This window comes from Telopea speciosissima, chromosome 2, assembly GCF_018873765.1.
Source record: "Telopea speciosissima isolate NSW1024214 ecotype Mountain lineage chromosome 2, Tspe_v1, whole genome shotgun sequence".
In the NCBI taxonomy this organism is placed as follows: domain Eukaryota; kingdom Viridiplantae; phylum Streptophyta; class Magnoliopsida; order Proteales; family Proteaceae; genus Telopea; species Telopea speciosissima.
The window spans coordinates 18,907,560-18,924,990 of NC_057917.1; the positions used below are offsets into that span (position 1 = coordinate 18,907,560).

Here is a 17,431-nt window from a genome sequence, read left to right on the forward strand (position 1 = left end):
TTGGATTGAAACTCACTAGATAGATAGATATAATGATTTTGACAAAGTATAGTTCATAACCATAGGGTGGATTAACTTCAAGGATTAATCAAATTGCAACTTAACAATTATAAAATTGACTTTTGCTTGAGTTAGTACTGTAATAGTATGTGTCAAGCATAGTTGTCATGGCGTCTAAACGACCCGAGACGTTGGAGAAGGTTCAAAATCAAGCAGGCGACACCAATTAAGCGATCTAGGCGCCCGCCTTGACAACTATGGTGCCAAGTATGATGTCTAGTGTGCAAGTCCAACGAGTTGCTCTGAATTGTGGTTGAAGCATAAATTCTCCAAGTACCCCAAATCCCCCAAGGGGCTAAGTCAAAAAATGAGAGAGAGAGAGAGAAGTGGGGCAAACCCAAAAACCCAATTGACACATATTTTATTAACTTGATACATCGCGGCATGTCAAAGTTATGAGAAAGACATGGTTGAAAGCTGGCAATAGTGATTAACATATGTTGAAGAACTCATCTTCACATGGATTTTCTGTCCAAACTCCACTCCCAACAACAGAAACCTCACACCCTCAGCTCATTCCCCGGGGGGCCCTGCTAGCTCTCAGGATATTTAACTTAAAATACAAAAATATACAAATAAGTAGTTCATGTGCCTTGATGATGTTAAATATTATGGAAGAAAACAAGGTTGCAAAGCAGATGATGAGGTTGGCAAATTTAATTCCAAGATTTAGATCGATCTATTATTATCTCTATTTCCTCTACTATTTATGTATGGATATGTCTATATTATCTTTTCAGTAATTCACTGAAGACTTGAAGACTGAAAATCAGGAATATGGGAGATCTCCCCATGGGCTTTTAACTTTAGGCATAGAGCCTTGTGCATGCCCACAGTAATAAGGACAAAAAATGCTGCTAACAACTCCCAATTCCGGCCATCACCACATTCAGGAGACAGACCTACCATTCTTTTTCTCTTGTTTTGGTTTTGTGTGAAAGTAAAAGTAAAGGAACTGAAAACACATTTTAGGAAGGACTGTAGTAAATAAAGCTAGATTTCAGAGTTGAAGACACATCTCAAAACTGTAAGATTTTCTATTTGGGTGAGTTAACATAGTCACCTTTTTTGGTTTTCTAAAATCAGATTGGTAACTGTTGCGAAGTTGGCTAGCTCAGTCCAATAATGGAAAGTGATCACATATGAAATATTGGACTAAGATTTGGCACACCTTAATTGGTATGAGTTATTGCGCAAGTATAGATCTAACTAAATTATCCTTTAATGGGAAATGAAACTTTATTTTCCTTTTGCAGGGTTGGTCCCTACCCTCACTCTCTATATAGTCGATATTGTCCCATTAAGTGTATGACATTTAAAACCTAAAGTGAATAGAGAAGAGGGTAGACAAGATTGACGACCAATGCAATGGAATATCGAAGTTCATGCAGTTATTGTTCTTCGGTCATAGATCCAAGTATACCTAAACCTGTTTCCATTATTAGATTTTGTATGCCTATTGATCTCCATATCTTATTGTTTGCATTTATATTCTATACAAAAGAAGGCTTGTAATAATTAAAACTGACCCTCTGTTCCACCAAGGTGAGTCTCTCGCGGCTGTTTAGCTTAATATCCTCTAAGACTTGTACCATTCACAAAGAGGGGGATTGACTTCGGTCCTCTATTGATCACAATTTGTCTAGCTACCCCTTGAACTCTCTTGAGTTAGAGGGATCGCATCGACCAGTTTTGTTCGTGCCCTTAACCCTACCAGAATGGGTGTCCAAAATGATATTTTTGTTGCTTTTGACTCAAAATCGGATATCCTCAGTCTTATCCTATGACCAACATGTGTGGCAGCCCCATCTACCCGGTGTAGGTACGAATACTTGTAGTGCGCGTGTCATAGTAATTTCCTATAGGTAAATACCTGAAAGGGGGTCGAAGTATTTCCATCTCGAGACTGTATCCACCCATATCGAAAGAGGATAAACAGGTAAGAAGGGGGAGTCGCCACCTTGACTAGAGTCTAGGACCTAAAATGATGTCCCTCCTACATAGGAGAGAGAGACTATGTTAACTTCAATTTGATGACAAGTCTGCCTAGATTTCTAGGTAATTAAGTGTCAAGTTATTCTAGGAGAAGGTGTTAAGGACCCGCAGAACGTCGAGTTAGAACCGGTCTTCCTAGACAAATTGAAACTCTTGTTGTATGCATTAAACACCAAATTAATCTAATTAAAAACTTTACCCTTATAATAGCAACTTTAATTCTAAGGTCAAACCTTAAGGTTAAATTTGAAACAAATAAACTAGGTTTGCTACAATGAGAAATACAGCAACATCTACCTTATGACAAAAATAAGTACTAAAATATATAAAATGACGGAATTGTCCTTAAAGGGCCAAAATACAAGATAAATGCACGAATCTACATTCAAATGCAAAAAAATTGCTAAGACAAACCTTAATAACATTAAAATCATGCAAAGGACCTAAGAGAAACATTCACAAAAAATCGGATGATAAAATGCTGGTAAAATTACCAAAATAACCCTACTAGGCTATGGGTACAAATATGCATGGGAATGACTCTAAAGTGCAAGAGACTCATTAAAAATTATTACTAAGGTTTTAAAACATAAACATGGGGATTATAATGTCTTATGACTATGGTTGGGCCTAACACCTATAAAATTATCAAAATGCCCTTTCAGGATAGAAATGCATGAAACGCACAAAATTCCACCTAAGATGTAATTTTCATGTTAAAACATATTTACAATTAGGGGTGTAAGTTTGGCCCTGACGGCCCGAGTCTGTCCTGGCCCGCCCTGAGCCCAAACAAGGCCTGAGTTGAGATATCTTGGCCCTGAGGGCGGGTCAGGGTTGAGAATTTCAGGCCCTGAGTTAGGGTTGAGTTGGGTCAGGGTTGAGGCCTCGGGCTAAGCCTGGCCCGACCTAACTTGACCCTGTCTTCTTCTTCCTGTTCTTTCTTTTTTTATTTTTTTTTTGTTCTTCTTCTTGGTCTTCCTCTGCTTTCTTCTTCTCAACCTGGCCAGCCCATGCGTCTCCTTTTCCCAGCTTGACCAGCCCATTCATCTCCCTTTCCCAACCTGACTAGCCTATTCATCTCCCTTTCCCAGCTTGGCCAGCCCATGCATCTCCCTTCCCTCCCACCCCCATGATTAGGGCCAATCAGGGTCAAGCCGGCCCGAACCTGAGGACGGGTCAAGGTTGGATTTTTTTGGCCCTGAGTTAGGGTCAGGTCGGGCCTGGGCCCAACTAAGGGGAGTCAGGGTTGGGCTAGGATTTTAAAAGGCCCGGCCCAACCCGATCCTGTTGCAGCCCTATTTACAATAGTTAATCAAATCAAAATGAAGTGCTAAAATCCCTCCCAAATTTTGGGTTAAAAAAAATACATTTGAATACCTAAAATACCCTTCATGCCCAAAATTGTAAAAAATGCATGAGAATAGATGCAAATGTACGTAACTATATACGAATACTAATTTATCAATGATATGTACAAAGAACAGCTAATGAAGCACCTATTTAGTCGAAGAGGATCCTATCCAGCCGTGGCGGGAGCTGGAGCGTCCAACCCTACTAAACGACAACAAAAATAGGGGTGGGATGGTCATTCCATAGGTGGGTCCCACTTGGGCCCCACATGTGAAATGACCATCCGCCCCTGTTTTTGGGGTGGTTTCCGAGCGCTGGACCGTCCAGCTCTTGCCACGGCTACACAGGAGCCAAGTCCCCTACTTAGTGCCTTAAGTACTTAATAAGGTAAAAAGACCAAATTGCTCCTAGGGGGCAAAAATGGTTGAAAGAATCCTAAACTACCCAAAATGTAGGGGAGAAAGTTTGGATGCATACCCCTAAACTTAAGTATGCATGAGTGAAACACAAAATTTCATAATATGAAATGCTAAAAGGTGGTCAAATGACCAAACTACCCCTAAGTGGCAAAAGTAGTAATTATTGCTACTTTTTTTTTTTTTTATCAAAGGAGAACTGAAAACATTAAAATATGGTCTTGGACACTCTAAGGTACTAAAACATACTACATTTTAAGGATAACTTTATTTTTCCCTAAACATGGTAAAATGGTCAAAATGCCCTTTTAGGGCAAAAAACACTAATTATGCAAGTCGGCCTTGGTCTGACGCAGGCATCCAGGGTCTTGGTCAACCGTGGGCCGTTCAGGTTTGACCCAAGGAATCCATAGTTCCAGACTGCCACGAGGCAGCTCTGGTGTTGCCGTGTACATGACAGCCACCAAGTTGTCAGATTTATGGCTTTTTAAATTTTTTTTGTTTTTCAAATTTAAGGGTATTTTAACCATGGTAAGTCCGTCACATACTGAATACTTAGAAGGGGTGTCTGTGAAATTTGCCCAAACATTAATAACTTTTGATCCGCGAAGCTGATTTTGACGCACGTTATATCACCTCAAAGTACTCTTTGTGTATTTTCCATTTGTATGGTGATCAATCCCAAATTTTGTTGGGTACATGGCCAAAATGCTCAACAAATGTGCAGGACCCGTAAATGATTCTTTGCACTGATTGAGGTCCAAACAATATCGGATTTGAATAAAATTTTATTCACATACTCAAAATACCCAAATAAGGTTATCCATGGAGTTCCATGCCAAATTGGGAAGCTCTGAACACCACAATTAATACCAGGAGCAAAATGGTAATCTCACATTGGATGGAGACTAAACATCATCAGATTTAAATGAATTTTACATACATGTTCAAACTAGCTAAATAAGGCCATCCTAAAAGTTTCGGCTCAAATCAAGAAGGTTCGTATACCAGAATTATGATAAGGAAAAATGGCCATTTCGAATTAAATGGTGGCTAAACATCATTGGATTTGAACAAGAATTTTAGGTATAGGCTCAAAATATCTAAATAAGGTCATCCTACGAGTTTTAGCTGTATTTGGGAAGGTTTGGGTACTAAAATTATGCTAGGGGTAAAATGGTCATTGTTTCTACACAATCATCACAGGAGTCAGGTGGGCCCTAATCATCATCGTTGAAAGGTCTCCCCAAGGTGTCAAAATGCAGTATTTAAAAAATGCCCCCCCCCTTGACTGAAGGTATGAAACGGACAAAAGTCATAGGAATGACTTTATCTTTTGATACAGGCGAGCATAAAAGCTTCCCGCATCTTGCTCATGAATGTGGGAGCTTTGAACCATCGGTGAATTACGGTGTATAATAAAAACAAGATGAAAATCACAACATTTATCATAAGATTAGTTATAACAAAAATAGGTAAAGCTTACAGTGCATGGTTGTAGATATTGTTTGGCGAGGTTCTCCATCAGCTGACAGACAACAAATATAGCACAATACGCCTGCAAGAGAAACATAGATGCAATAAACTCGTAAACAATGGTTTATGATGGACGACGGTTTGATGGTTTCAAAGAGCAATACAATGATTCACTAGGGAAAGAGAAACACATATTTGTCGAGGACACTACTTGTTGATGGACGTTATTTTTCATGTCTATCTAGGGGATATTACTTATCACACACCCTGGGAACACAACTTGCCAGGCAACTGGATTATAGGTTTTCATTGTTGGAAACTTGTGTGAGGTGGTTGGTGGCATTTTGGAGGTTTACAGATGATACATAGGTGATGTGGCAGTTCCGACAGTGACAAACAATGAGTTAGTAGAGCAGACGGAACAATTTTTATGCGAACAGGGTTTGATAGTGTTACAAAGGTTTTTGGAAGAGTTGATAGCTTCTAGAACCTTTGGTAGACTTATTACATGTTTATAAATTATTTGGCAGAAGGTCAAAGCAACAGGTGAAGGCCCCGTAGTGAAAAAAGTGAGGATTTCATAGGTTTGCACATTAGCAGTGTGTTCAGAGCAAATTTTGGAAGGTTTAATGGAAGATTTGGCAAGGTGTTATACATGGAACTTGTAGTTCATTGAGTCTTGGTTTCAATGCAACTAGATGTGTGTCATTCCGATATCGGATGGAGGATTTATGGTGATTCTCCTTTGATTGGGTAGAAAGTAGAAATAGATAAAATTGGGAGAGTGTGGACGAATTTAAGGTAGCTATTGGAAGTTTTTCTTGCAAATAGATGTATATTTCAGTAGCTCATAGCGTTTTGAACATTTTCTATTTCTGGGAGAATCTCAAAATTTGAGGTAAAACCTTGTGAAATGTGAAAGATTCTATTTCTAGGCTTCTAGGAAATTGGTGTATTGAGTTCTGGTACTTTGAGTTACAATGGAATAGAGTTTGACAATCCTAGATTAAGCTACATCGCGCAGATACCATTTTGAAAACTAGGTTTTTTGACTTGACTCATCTTTTAGAAAAATCTGGTGACTCGGCTTGTCAAAACCGGTCAAGGAGAGTCACCTTTTTTATTTATTTATTAATACCATAAGTATATATAAATTAGTAAAAAAATAGGCAAATATGGGAATCCAGAAAAAAAAAATTAGGGAATCGCATATCAATGCATTTTAAGTTTATACCATTGAACAAGAGAAAGGGGTTGAGGAGTCGAGGGTTTCTTACTGTTTTAAAATACGGATTAATTGCTATTTTACTCAACTCTGTTTCTAAGTGAACTAACTATATGATATTTCTTATAAAACGACTAAGCTTGTCAAGTTTATCATGTCTCCGGTAAAGATAATAAGTCTTTTTTGACTCAAACAATTTATGATTGAGTTTCGTCATTTCTTACCCTAGCATAGTCTTCATGACGCTTGACCAAGTATTCCAAAATTTTGACTTGACCCGAGCGACTCACCCTAGTAAAAAAAACCTGGTTTTCCAACTGAGTTGGTTAAGACCAAATAAAAACAATAAAAAGAGTTAAGGAGATGCTAGTCTGAGCCCGGGGGCAATGACCCTAACTATAGAGCCTGCCTGACCTCCAGTTGGGCCAGTGAGCTCAATCATATCTCAGCCCAATCAGCTGAAAATGGGCCATGCCTGATCTAATTGGGCTTGCTGGAGAAGTTGCGTTCCTATTAGAGTTCTGAGTGAACATTTGGCCCACTGAAGGCCCATGATTCTGTTGTGGATAGAGTTTTCCTGTTGACTAGAACCCAAGCTTCATTTTTATGGTGGATCGGGCTAGGTATACCTATTTCACTGGACCATAAAAAGCTGGATCGAGCTCCTTTCCAGCGAGCGCATCGCCCAGGGAGTGCCTAGTGAGCATCCAACGGCTGGGCTGGCTGAATGGTTGCCTGCGCACCGGGATGCATGCAGGCACACACATCCCAACAGCACCATGAGTATGTGTGCGAGATGGGAGATCGGATCATGTCCTTGTACAAGTACCATCCAAGGCGCTTCAGGGCACTCATAGCAAGATCATGTCCTTGTACAAAGACGTATTATTCCACGTGTCGAGCTTTCAGCCCCGAACTGTACGGCAATGCACCTTTTAGGGAATTGATGACGAATTTTTTTTCAGAGAGATTTCCGTTCCAGTCTGTTTCAGGTTGAAAATGACAAAAATAATTTTAACAGCTGAGAATGAATGGGGTTAAAAATCTATTGTTATCAGTAGAAGAACGCTCTCCCAACTTGTTTTCAGGAACCTCACCACGACAATTAAGCCTTTAAAACATGAAATTAGTCCAAAAAAAACATGAAAACCCAAGAAAGTAAATTGTTTGATGACCCAACAGTTGACCGATCACCCGCGCATTCCTCTCATCCAGGGAGGGACTTGGTGTTTGTTGTTGTTCCTTTCTTTCTTGATAATATAAGCCTATCTCTGTGTTTGAGCGTGGGGTTTGCTTCATTCTATTGCTCTCCTTCGATCCTCAGAACGATGAATCTAAAGGGAGAGTGAATGCAGGTAATGAGAATTTTACTTTGCTTTCCCTGATGAATATTACAAATGTTAAAATTGGGGCGGAGGAGAGCTATGGATTCCTGTGCATCCCACAAAATAGGCTCCTCTGCAAAGGAGTCTTCAATGGCGATAATCCCTTCAAGTTTATTGGTCCTATTTTCCTTGCTCAGCTCGCCATCGGTGCCTTCTTCACTAGCGCTTGCCAATTCCTTCTTAGACCTTTGGGCCAAGCCAACATTGTTGGCCAAATCCTGGTGCGTATAACTCATCCTTAAAAGCTAGGCGTTAACATTTACATTCCATCCATCCTTCATTCGGGATCAACCGAGGGATTAAAAATCCTCTGTAATTCCTTCATTTTGCAGTGCCTTGTAGTTTGGCCCTGAGAACTCGACATGTGGAAGATGCTTCATCCAACGGTGTGAGCTCGATTGATCCAGATTTTAGTTTCTTTTGGAGCTCGACACCTTGGATATATGTCACATCTTCCATGTGTCAAACTCTCAGACCCAAACTAGGAATTTTTTTTTTTTTTTTTTTCTCAATGGAGATAAACTCTAATACCACTTGTTAGAGACTTGAATAGATTACAACTCATCTATCAAAGTACACCAATAATGATGAATGCCTTAGATAATAAAGTTTTTTTTTTTTTTGTGGGGGGGGCGCGTTTCTTTTCTTGTTTTATTCCAAGTTTGAATGGTATGATTGCAGGGTGGTATAATTGCAGGGCCCTCAGTTCTTGGGCAGAACAAAGAATATATGGAAACCATATTCCCAGGAAAAAGCATGAATTTAATGAAGACAATATCATTGTTTGCGTGTATGACGTTCGTGTTTCTAGTTGGTGTGAGAATGGATGTGGATGTAGTGAAGAGATCTGGTAACAAAGAATGGGCAATTGGTATCATAACCTTCCTTCTTCCTATGCTAATAAGTGTCCCAACCAGTTTCTTATTCCATCGTTTCACCCAAGAAAAGTCAAAGTTAGATATCCATGCAGAGATAATTGATGGTGAACTCCAATTCATTGCAATTTTATGTTCCATTACTTCTTTTCATGATATCTCTTGCGTTCTTCATGACTTGAAGCTTCTCAATTCTGAGATAGGCCGTATAGCTACTTCATCTTCTATGATAAGTGGAATGCTTGGTTGGTTTACTCTAATGGTGGCTTTCACAGTAAAGCAATCAGTGAAAGTTGGGTTAGGGTTGGGGCCATGTTTTCTGATATTTGCATCTATGGGTGTAGCAATCATCATTCTTGTCTATGGAATCAAACCAATGGTCGTTTGGATGATCAACCAAACACCAGATGGAAAACCAATCAAGGAAATTTATGTCATTATTGTTTTCTTGATATTCCTCTTTTGTGCTTTCCTGAGTCAACTAAATGGTCAACTTCCTTTCTTCATGCCTATGTTTTTAGGGTTAATTATACCAGCTGGACCTCCATTGGGATCTACAGTGGTGGATACCATTGATTGCTTTGTTTCATATATAATGTTACCACTCTATTTTCTACTCAATGGTGGAGAGGTTCAATTATCTGGAATAAGTAGCTTCACTTGGTGGGTTATCGCAACTTTGAGCTTGAATTCTGCTTTGGGAAAGTTTGTAGGGACTTTGCTGCCTTGTGTCTACTACCAAATGCCTTTCGTTGAGTCTCTCTCTCTTGCACTCCTCTTATGTGCTGTTGGCCTCGTGGATTTATTGGCTTATACTCGCTCACTCTACCTTGGGGTACTATATTCTTACACTACTTCTAATTATAACTTCAAGCTTTATTATATATACTTATGGTTGGATGGTTGGATACTCAAGATCGAGAGGTGCATTGGACTATGTATCACACTGGAGAGGATATATAAAAATCCGTCTGCCACCCACTAGGGACAACACACACAATCATCGATTTAATTTTACCCTGTCAAATGCGGTGCACTACCCAATACACAAATAAAGTGATCGAATCAGACGGTGAATCTCACTTGTGCATTGGATTTTTATCATCCCAAATACAGTGACCACCGTCCGATGCACTTCAAAGGTGCATTGGGAAATGCACTGCACTTAAAGTACATCATGCAATTTGGCTCTCCTCCAGCCGTGGTGGGAGCTGAAGAGTCCAGCCTAGCAAAACAAAGGTGGTTTTGGTCCTTTCACAGGTGCGATCCAAGTGGGCCCCCCTATGAAATGACCAAACTATATTCTTTGTAGCACATAATTTTGCTGCTACCTAGGTTGCAAGAACTTTCCTGCTATCTAAACTCACAGCCAAAGCCATAGAAATGAAATCTTGAAGGGTACTTCAGAAAATGCTAAAATCGGAAAGTGAATTATTCCATTTCTTAGCTGTGGGTAGCAAGAAAGTTCCTGCAACCCTGGTAGTACCAAATTTTTTTTGCTTAGTTTTCTGTTTCCCTATGGCAATATACAGATCTTTATCCCCTCCAGTTCCCCCCCTTGCCTGCAATAAAAAAGGGGGGGGGGGGTGGGGAGGCGCAATGACCACCCTACCCATCCCCGAACACTCTGCATGCTCGGGTGGGATACACCCCCCTTTATTACAGACATTGGGGAACTAGGCCGGGCCAGGCAGGAACTGGAGAAGATAATTTTCTGGCAATATACACAGCACATAAAAAAAATTATTTATCTTATTTATTTATTATTGGTTGAAATAATTAATGGGTTTATTGGTGGAATGCTGCAGTACATAACCAGTACATCATTCAGCATAATGAGCATAATGGCTCCTATCATCACTGGTGTAGTCTCATTCACAGTAAAGTACCTCTACGATCCATCAAGGAGATATGAGTCTTACAGAAGAAGGACTATTGAACATACCCATAGCCATTCAGAGCTTCGTATTCTGGTGTGCATCAACAATCAAGAAAGTGTCCCAACCATTCTCAACATTCTAGAAGCTTCCAACCCTACAAGAGAGAGTCCTTTAGGTGTATATGTCCTCCACCTATTTGAGCTAGTTGGTCGAGCATCTCCACTCCTTGTAGCTCATCAAACCTCAGGAAGCAAAGGGAAAGGTTTAAACCACAAATCTAACCACACCCAAAGAATCATGAATGCCTTTAAAATCTTCGAAAATAACAACCAAGGGATTGTTTTTGTACAATTCTACACTTGCATAGCTCCCTACTCCACCATGCATGAAGACATCTGCACCGTCGCTCTTGATAAGTATACTTCCCTTTTAATCCTTCATTTCCATAAATTCTGGTCTAGTGAAGGAGTAATGGTTGAATCTGCTGGTCTTAGAAACGCAAATAAACGTGTTCTTAAAAAATCCCCTTGTTCAGTTGCCATCCTTGTTGATCTTGGAGCTTTTGGACGGCCAAGATCTATCCATGAAAGTTGGTCTTTTTATAGGATTGGTTTGATCTTCATTGGTGGGGCCGACGATCGAGAAGCACTGTTTTACGCTATCCGTATGGTGGCTCACCCTAATGTTAAACTCACGGTGGTTCGATTCATTGAAGCAACGCAAGATGAGGACAGAATTGACGGTGTAGATCAATCTATTGAGATGAAGTTGGATTGTGATCTGATCAATGAGTTTCGGGTTAGTTTTGCCCATGTGAATATGGGTCGGGTTTCTTACATGGAAGAAGTTATCAAAGACAGCTTAGACACAAAAAATGTGATTCAATCTATGGGTGATTCTTCTGACCTAATATTAACTGGGAGACGCCATCAAAGTAATGCATATTCGTTCAGAGGAATTAAAGAGAGAATGAAGTTTCCAGAGCTTGGACGTATTGGTGATATGCTTGCTTCCAATGTTTACAAAACTACAGTTTCATTGTTGGTAGTGCAACAACATAATTTCTCTAAAGGAGAAGTAGAGAGAGAAGGGCCAAGATTGGTTTTGGATATTTCCAACAGCAACAAAACTAGTAAGAGTTATTGCAGTGAAGAAAGCAAGGAAAAAAGTTTTATAGATGATTTCAAAATTGCAAAGAGAGAACAGTAGAACTGTTTTTAGGATATACAAACAAAATGTTGTATTCTTTGCATGTAATTTCATCTTTTTTTAGTAATGAATTGATGAAATGGAATGCTTGTTGTATAGAATGCTTGATAATTAGAGTTGTGTCTCTTTATTTTCACTTTATGATGATAAATTGAAATGGGTAATTGTTCTCTCTCTGTGGGAGCGTGGTCTATGTACGCCAACACTTCCATGTGTATACAGTATACCTATCTCCTCCCCCCTATGAAATGACATCTTTGCCCCTTAAAAGAAGCATAACTTGAAGATTAAGTCAAACCATCCATGTTATTAAAGCAACTCGAGCCAAGACTTGAAGATATTCAATTTTTGCTTAAATGTGTTCTTGGGAATAAATGATCTTAGGAGGTAAAGATCTCTTTTTTTTTTTTTGGCAACATGATGTAAAGATCTCAAATGCTTAAGAAAATGTTTGATATTTATCATGAACCGTGACTTGGTCCCTTGGTAACCTTTATGGACCTTATATTGGTTCACTTGACCTATGGTTTCCCTTAGCATTCGAAACCCACTGTAAGATTGTTTTCCCCTAAGCATTAGCCTAGAATTATTTTCTCCTAAGCCCTATCTGCATTAGGATTGTTTTCTCCTAAGCACCATTGCTTATTTTCCACCTAAGCACCTGCATCAAGATTGTTTTCCCTTAAACACATATATAGGATTGTTCTTCCCTATACCTCACACGAATTCTGCATATGGTGGTTTTTCCGTAAGCATCTCACCAGATATGATAAATAATATCCATAGGGTACATGATAAGTAGTGTCCCCAGGGTATGTGCTAACTTACCTCCTAAAATCAGACATGATAAATAATATCCATAGGATACATGATAAATAGTGTCACCCAGGGAATGTGATAAGTAACCTCCTAAAACTAGACATGATAAGTAGTGTCTATAGGGTATATGATAAGTAGTGTTCCGAGGGTGGGTAGAAAGTGAACTCCTAAAACCAGACAAGATAAATAATGTCCATAGGGTAGATGATAAGTAGTGTGAATCATACGTTGACACTGAGAGGGGATGAATCAGTATCTTCAAAAACTGTTTCACAAACCACACAAACATTGACGTAATTCTTCGAGCAAAACTTGATTGGTAGGGGAAGTCCCGAGTTTACCAATCCCACACACAAGCATATGCATGTCTACCTTGCTACCATAGTGTGCCCAAGTTTACCAGACAGTGCTTATCCACTCTGCAAATCACACACACACACACACACACACACACACACACACACACATCAATATATACTATGGAAAGTAAAGCAAACACCAAGTTTACGTGGTTCGGACAAACTGTCTATATCCACGAAGCAATACCCTACCCAGGTTTCGTATATTGCCCAATACGATACTCAATGTTTTTTACTACAACAACATCCCAAGAATTACAATCCCTACTTCAATCTGAGCTGCATCTCAGACAAGTCGACAAACCCCAACTTGCTAGGTTTACAATAGAAATTTGAAGGTTAAACCCATCCCATTACATTAACAATCTAAGGTTTCACAACATTCACCAAATCCTAGAAAATATTTCTTTTAAAAAAAGGATTTTTTTAATTGTGGAATACCTTTGCCCATGTCCCACTATTGACCGCTTGCTTGGCGTGCACTTGCAACCTTGAACGCGCTCAAACAATGGACCCAATCTTCTCAAAAATGAAAAACCTTTAAAATCATGAAACAAGGGTTTTACAACTTTGAAATACCTCTCCCTGGATATTCCCTCACGCCATTGTGTCTCTTAAGGCAAATCAATACATTGGACGCTCCTCCCATGTGCACGCGGATCAAGAAAACCTCCATTAAACCTTTCTTACTGAAAAAATGTGCCTTTAGTGAGTATTTTTTTTTTTGCCAACGGATATTCATCTCGTTTCTGTGAGTGCACAACAACTTGCAGCTCAAAAAACGAGTGAGAAATCCCAGTTTTAGTGAAACCCTATGAAATGGGGGCAATTCTATAATTTCAAGGCATATTCCGTCATGTTTTGTACTTCACCAATAGGCAACGTGCATTATCACGCATCACGAACTTAAGCAGGTTAGAATCTAACCATCCGATAACTTTCTAATTTGCTCGTCAGATTATGATCGTGTTATTGGCAGTGAAGCCTAATCTTAATTCTAAAAGTGCATTTCGACACATGTAAAGCTCGTCGAGATTTTCGATTTGATATGTATTTCGATATATGTGTGGTTCAGGTCCGAACCAATTGGGGTCGGTCTCTTGGGTCTCTATGTGTAGTTTTGTATTTTCTAGGATTAGGGTGTGAGGTTGAGGGCTTGTATTTAAGCTTCAGAGAAGTAGTGAAATAGTTCTAACACTCAACTATGGATGTAGCCTTCCTATTTGGGGGTGAACCACGTAAATCTTGTCTTGTGCGTGTGTGCCTTCTCTTTCTCTTTGCATTTTCTTCTGCAAATCGCTTTTCTGGGTGTTGTTTTCTTAACAAATCATTGGATTGTGTCCCAAAGCGGGCTCACTCATACCCAAGGAAATAGAATCTATATAGGCGGTGTACTGTCTACTATCATACACTCAAGTGTGCTGAGTTTCGAACGCATTAAATGGAATCTTCTTTGTATGTACGGTGCACTGCCTATGCACCATAGGAGGAGCTCATAAAGTTCTGATTCAATATTTTTCGATATATATTATTCAATACACCCATCCAACCATAATTTATCGAAAAACAATCTTTAATGTCATTAAGTTGATCTAATGCTCGATGGGACTTTAACTACAACTACAAGAGGAGGTGGAAGTATGTGTTTGTGTGTGGCAAATAGGAGAATCGAAATTATGACTTCTTGGGAGCCTGCACTCTACTGGTAAGGCCCCAACCGATTGAGCAAACAATTGTCTTTAGCCCTCTCCTTAACTAATATTATATATTATCATTTTGGTTTATTTTTTGCATTATTGTAAGAACCATGGATTCCGAAAATCCACATTCCCCGACAGGGGTTGGTTCTCAATGCGATGCAAACTGGATCTCGCCGGTGAACCCTAAAGCAAGGACCCTGATCCCTCCTAAGAGGGTAAATGGGTAATATTGAAGCCGCCACCTCCCACTAGGGGAAAGACTAAGGACTCAATGGATAAAGGCTGAGGTCCTCCCAGGTCATCGGGCAAGTGTCAGGTTACGGACTGGGAAGGTGTTAGGCACCCAGTCCACCAGGCTAAAGCCGGTCATCCTTCTTTTGACCATTGCTAGAACTAAACTTGCTTGCAACCCTAAAACTAATTATTCTACATCTAAATCATCTTAAAACCGGGCACCTAAGACTAGGTATCTATGTACAAAAATTTACAGCCTAAGCCAAAATTTTGAATTATTCTAGGCTAAAATGTTGGGCATGAAATATTATAGAAATCAATCTAAATTAGCAGGGCATGGAGAGATTTATACTAAACATGTGAAATCACACTAGAATATGAAACAACACGAAGCAAATTCCTAAGCATGCATCAACTGAAGATAAGATATTTTAAACATCCATGGGCTAGATGACGGGCCAGCCCAACTCCCATTCCAAAGAGCGTGTATCTACGTCCCACAGGATCCCAGCATGTAGCGTTTCAACTCGGGCCACTAGATGGACATTCTCACTCCTTTGCACACGTTCTAATCCTACCCAAAATCGATTTTAGAAATTCATTTGGAATCCCTTAAACCCAATCGAATGAAATTGAATGAATTGGGGATGTATAATTTTTAATCCTAAATTGTGAACTAAACGCACTCATAGGCCCAAAACAATGGACCCAAGCTCTGCACTCAATCCAAATTTGGTTGATGGGTCAATACCCACACCAAGGTCGAAACCAATAAGGCCTAAATCAATATGGGCTTTCCAAGTCGACTCAAAGAGAGTCCTAAAGCCAAATTGGTCTAACTCATGAGGTTCATGTGACTCAAACCGAAATGGGCCAAGGACTAAAGAAGACAAAATCAGATTTGGCCCAAAACCCCATTTAAATTTCATGAAACATGAGCCTAATCATAAACAGACTCGAACACCGAGTCTAGGCAAATGGCTCAATTCTAAAATGTTTTTGTATTAAGACCCAAAATTGAACCCCAAATGGACTGATTCCACCCCGTATTACTGTAACCCAAAACCAGGCATGGTAGGCCCAATCTTTCTTGCTGCAGCCCACTACCTAACCAGATTTAAACTCATCCATTTCAATAATCCGACCCATCTTTGAAATCCCATAAACACATGAATCAAGATAAACAAAGCGAAATAAGCACATCAGCCTAGGCCCAAATACCAAGGCAGGCCCAATTATGCAGTTGCACAAAGACCCCCCAAAATTCAACAAAATAAACTAGAGACTGAAATCAAGAGTATGAACAATCGTCAACAGAAATGAGAAATCCATCTAAGAGTCACAAACTTACACCCATAAGAATCAAGACCCAATTCTCAAAATATACAGACGAAAACTAGAGAAGAACAAGAACCCACTACAGAAGGCACCCAAGCAGATCCGAATCGAAGTCCCATCTTCCCAATATCTGGAAATCCGAATAGGAGATCCACAACACTAGTTGCTATTGTGATAGTCATATCAGAAAAATAATTTGCAACTAAGAAATCCCCAGAAAAACCTCAACTCACACACACACACACAGTATAAACACATTACTACACGACGACAATAGCAACAATCTCGCCTCAGTGAAAATAAGGCAAACACCAAATGCATCCAAGAAAGTAAACCAAGAACGAATATGGCCATGGCTGAAACTACAAAAAAAACATGCCAAGAGGTCAACAAAGGAGGGGACATGGCAGCACAACACATAATGATATTTCAGAGATTCAAGACCGAGCAGCAAAAACAAAGGAATTGAAGCAATGAAATGGGGACAGATTGCACATAGAAATCAGAATAAAATAGAGCAAATAAAATGGGGATAAAAATATACCTGGGGTCTTCGTGTGACTCCACGTCGCAATCGGCAGTGAACTTTGAAAGCAGAGGGGGTAGGGACTTATTACAAGTTGGGAATCAAAATGGGGAAAGGGATTATTACAAACCCTCTCAAAGAGAAACAAATATGATAAAAAAATTAACAAAATGAAATTAAAAGAAGAAGAAGACAGCATGAATCGCCGCAGCACCAGTATCTCTTTTCACTCCATGAACGTCGCAAGCCGGGCTCACTGAGCTTAATTGGAGCTGCACTTCGTCGTCATCGCATCGCCATCACTGCTGTCTTCACGAACTTGAGGATAGGTTCTAGGAGAATGGACGGGGGTTTCGGTGATGCTAGTTGTGATTAGCAGATGGAGATGGTGGGTTTAGGGGAACACGATTGAGGTTCTGGCTAGTGGGAATCGAGAACAGAGATGGGAAAATGGATTTTATGATCCGATTGTTGGTGGACTCAGAGATGAGGATGAAGGTTTCAATCGGTGGAGAGAGATGGGTCTTGGCCGGATTTTTTGAGGTTACAGGCCCAGAAGAAAAATGAAGAGTAAAAATGAA

At 39.8% G+C, this 17,431-nt stretch overlaps 1 protein-coding gene across 1 annotated transcript; it reads left to right on the top strand.

The window, feature by feature from the left end:
• The first annotated feature begins 7,909 nt into the window (after positions 1-7,909).
• LOC122650520 (cation/H(+) antiporter 15-like) lies at positions 7,910-11,874 on the top strand. The gene is made up of 3 exons (XM_043843927.1): positions 7,910-8,131; positions 8,592-9,620; positions 10,594-11,874. The coding sequence occupies exons 1-3, from the start codon at positions 7,910-7,912 to the stop codon at positions 11,872-11,874; spliced, it is 2,532 nt and encodes an 843-aa protein (XP_043699862.1).
• The last annotated feature ends 5,557 nt before the right edge of the window (positions 11,875-17,431 follow it).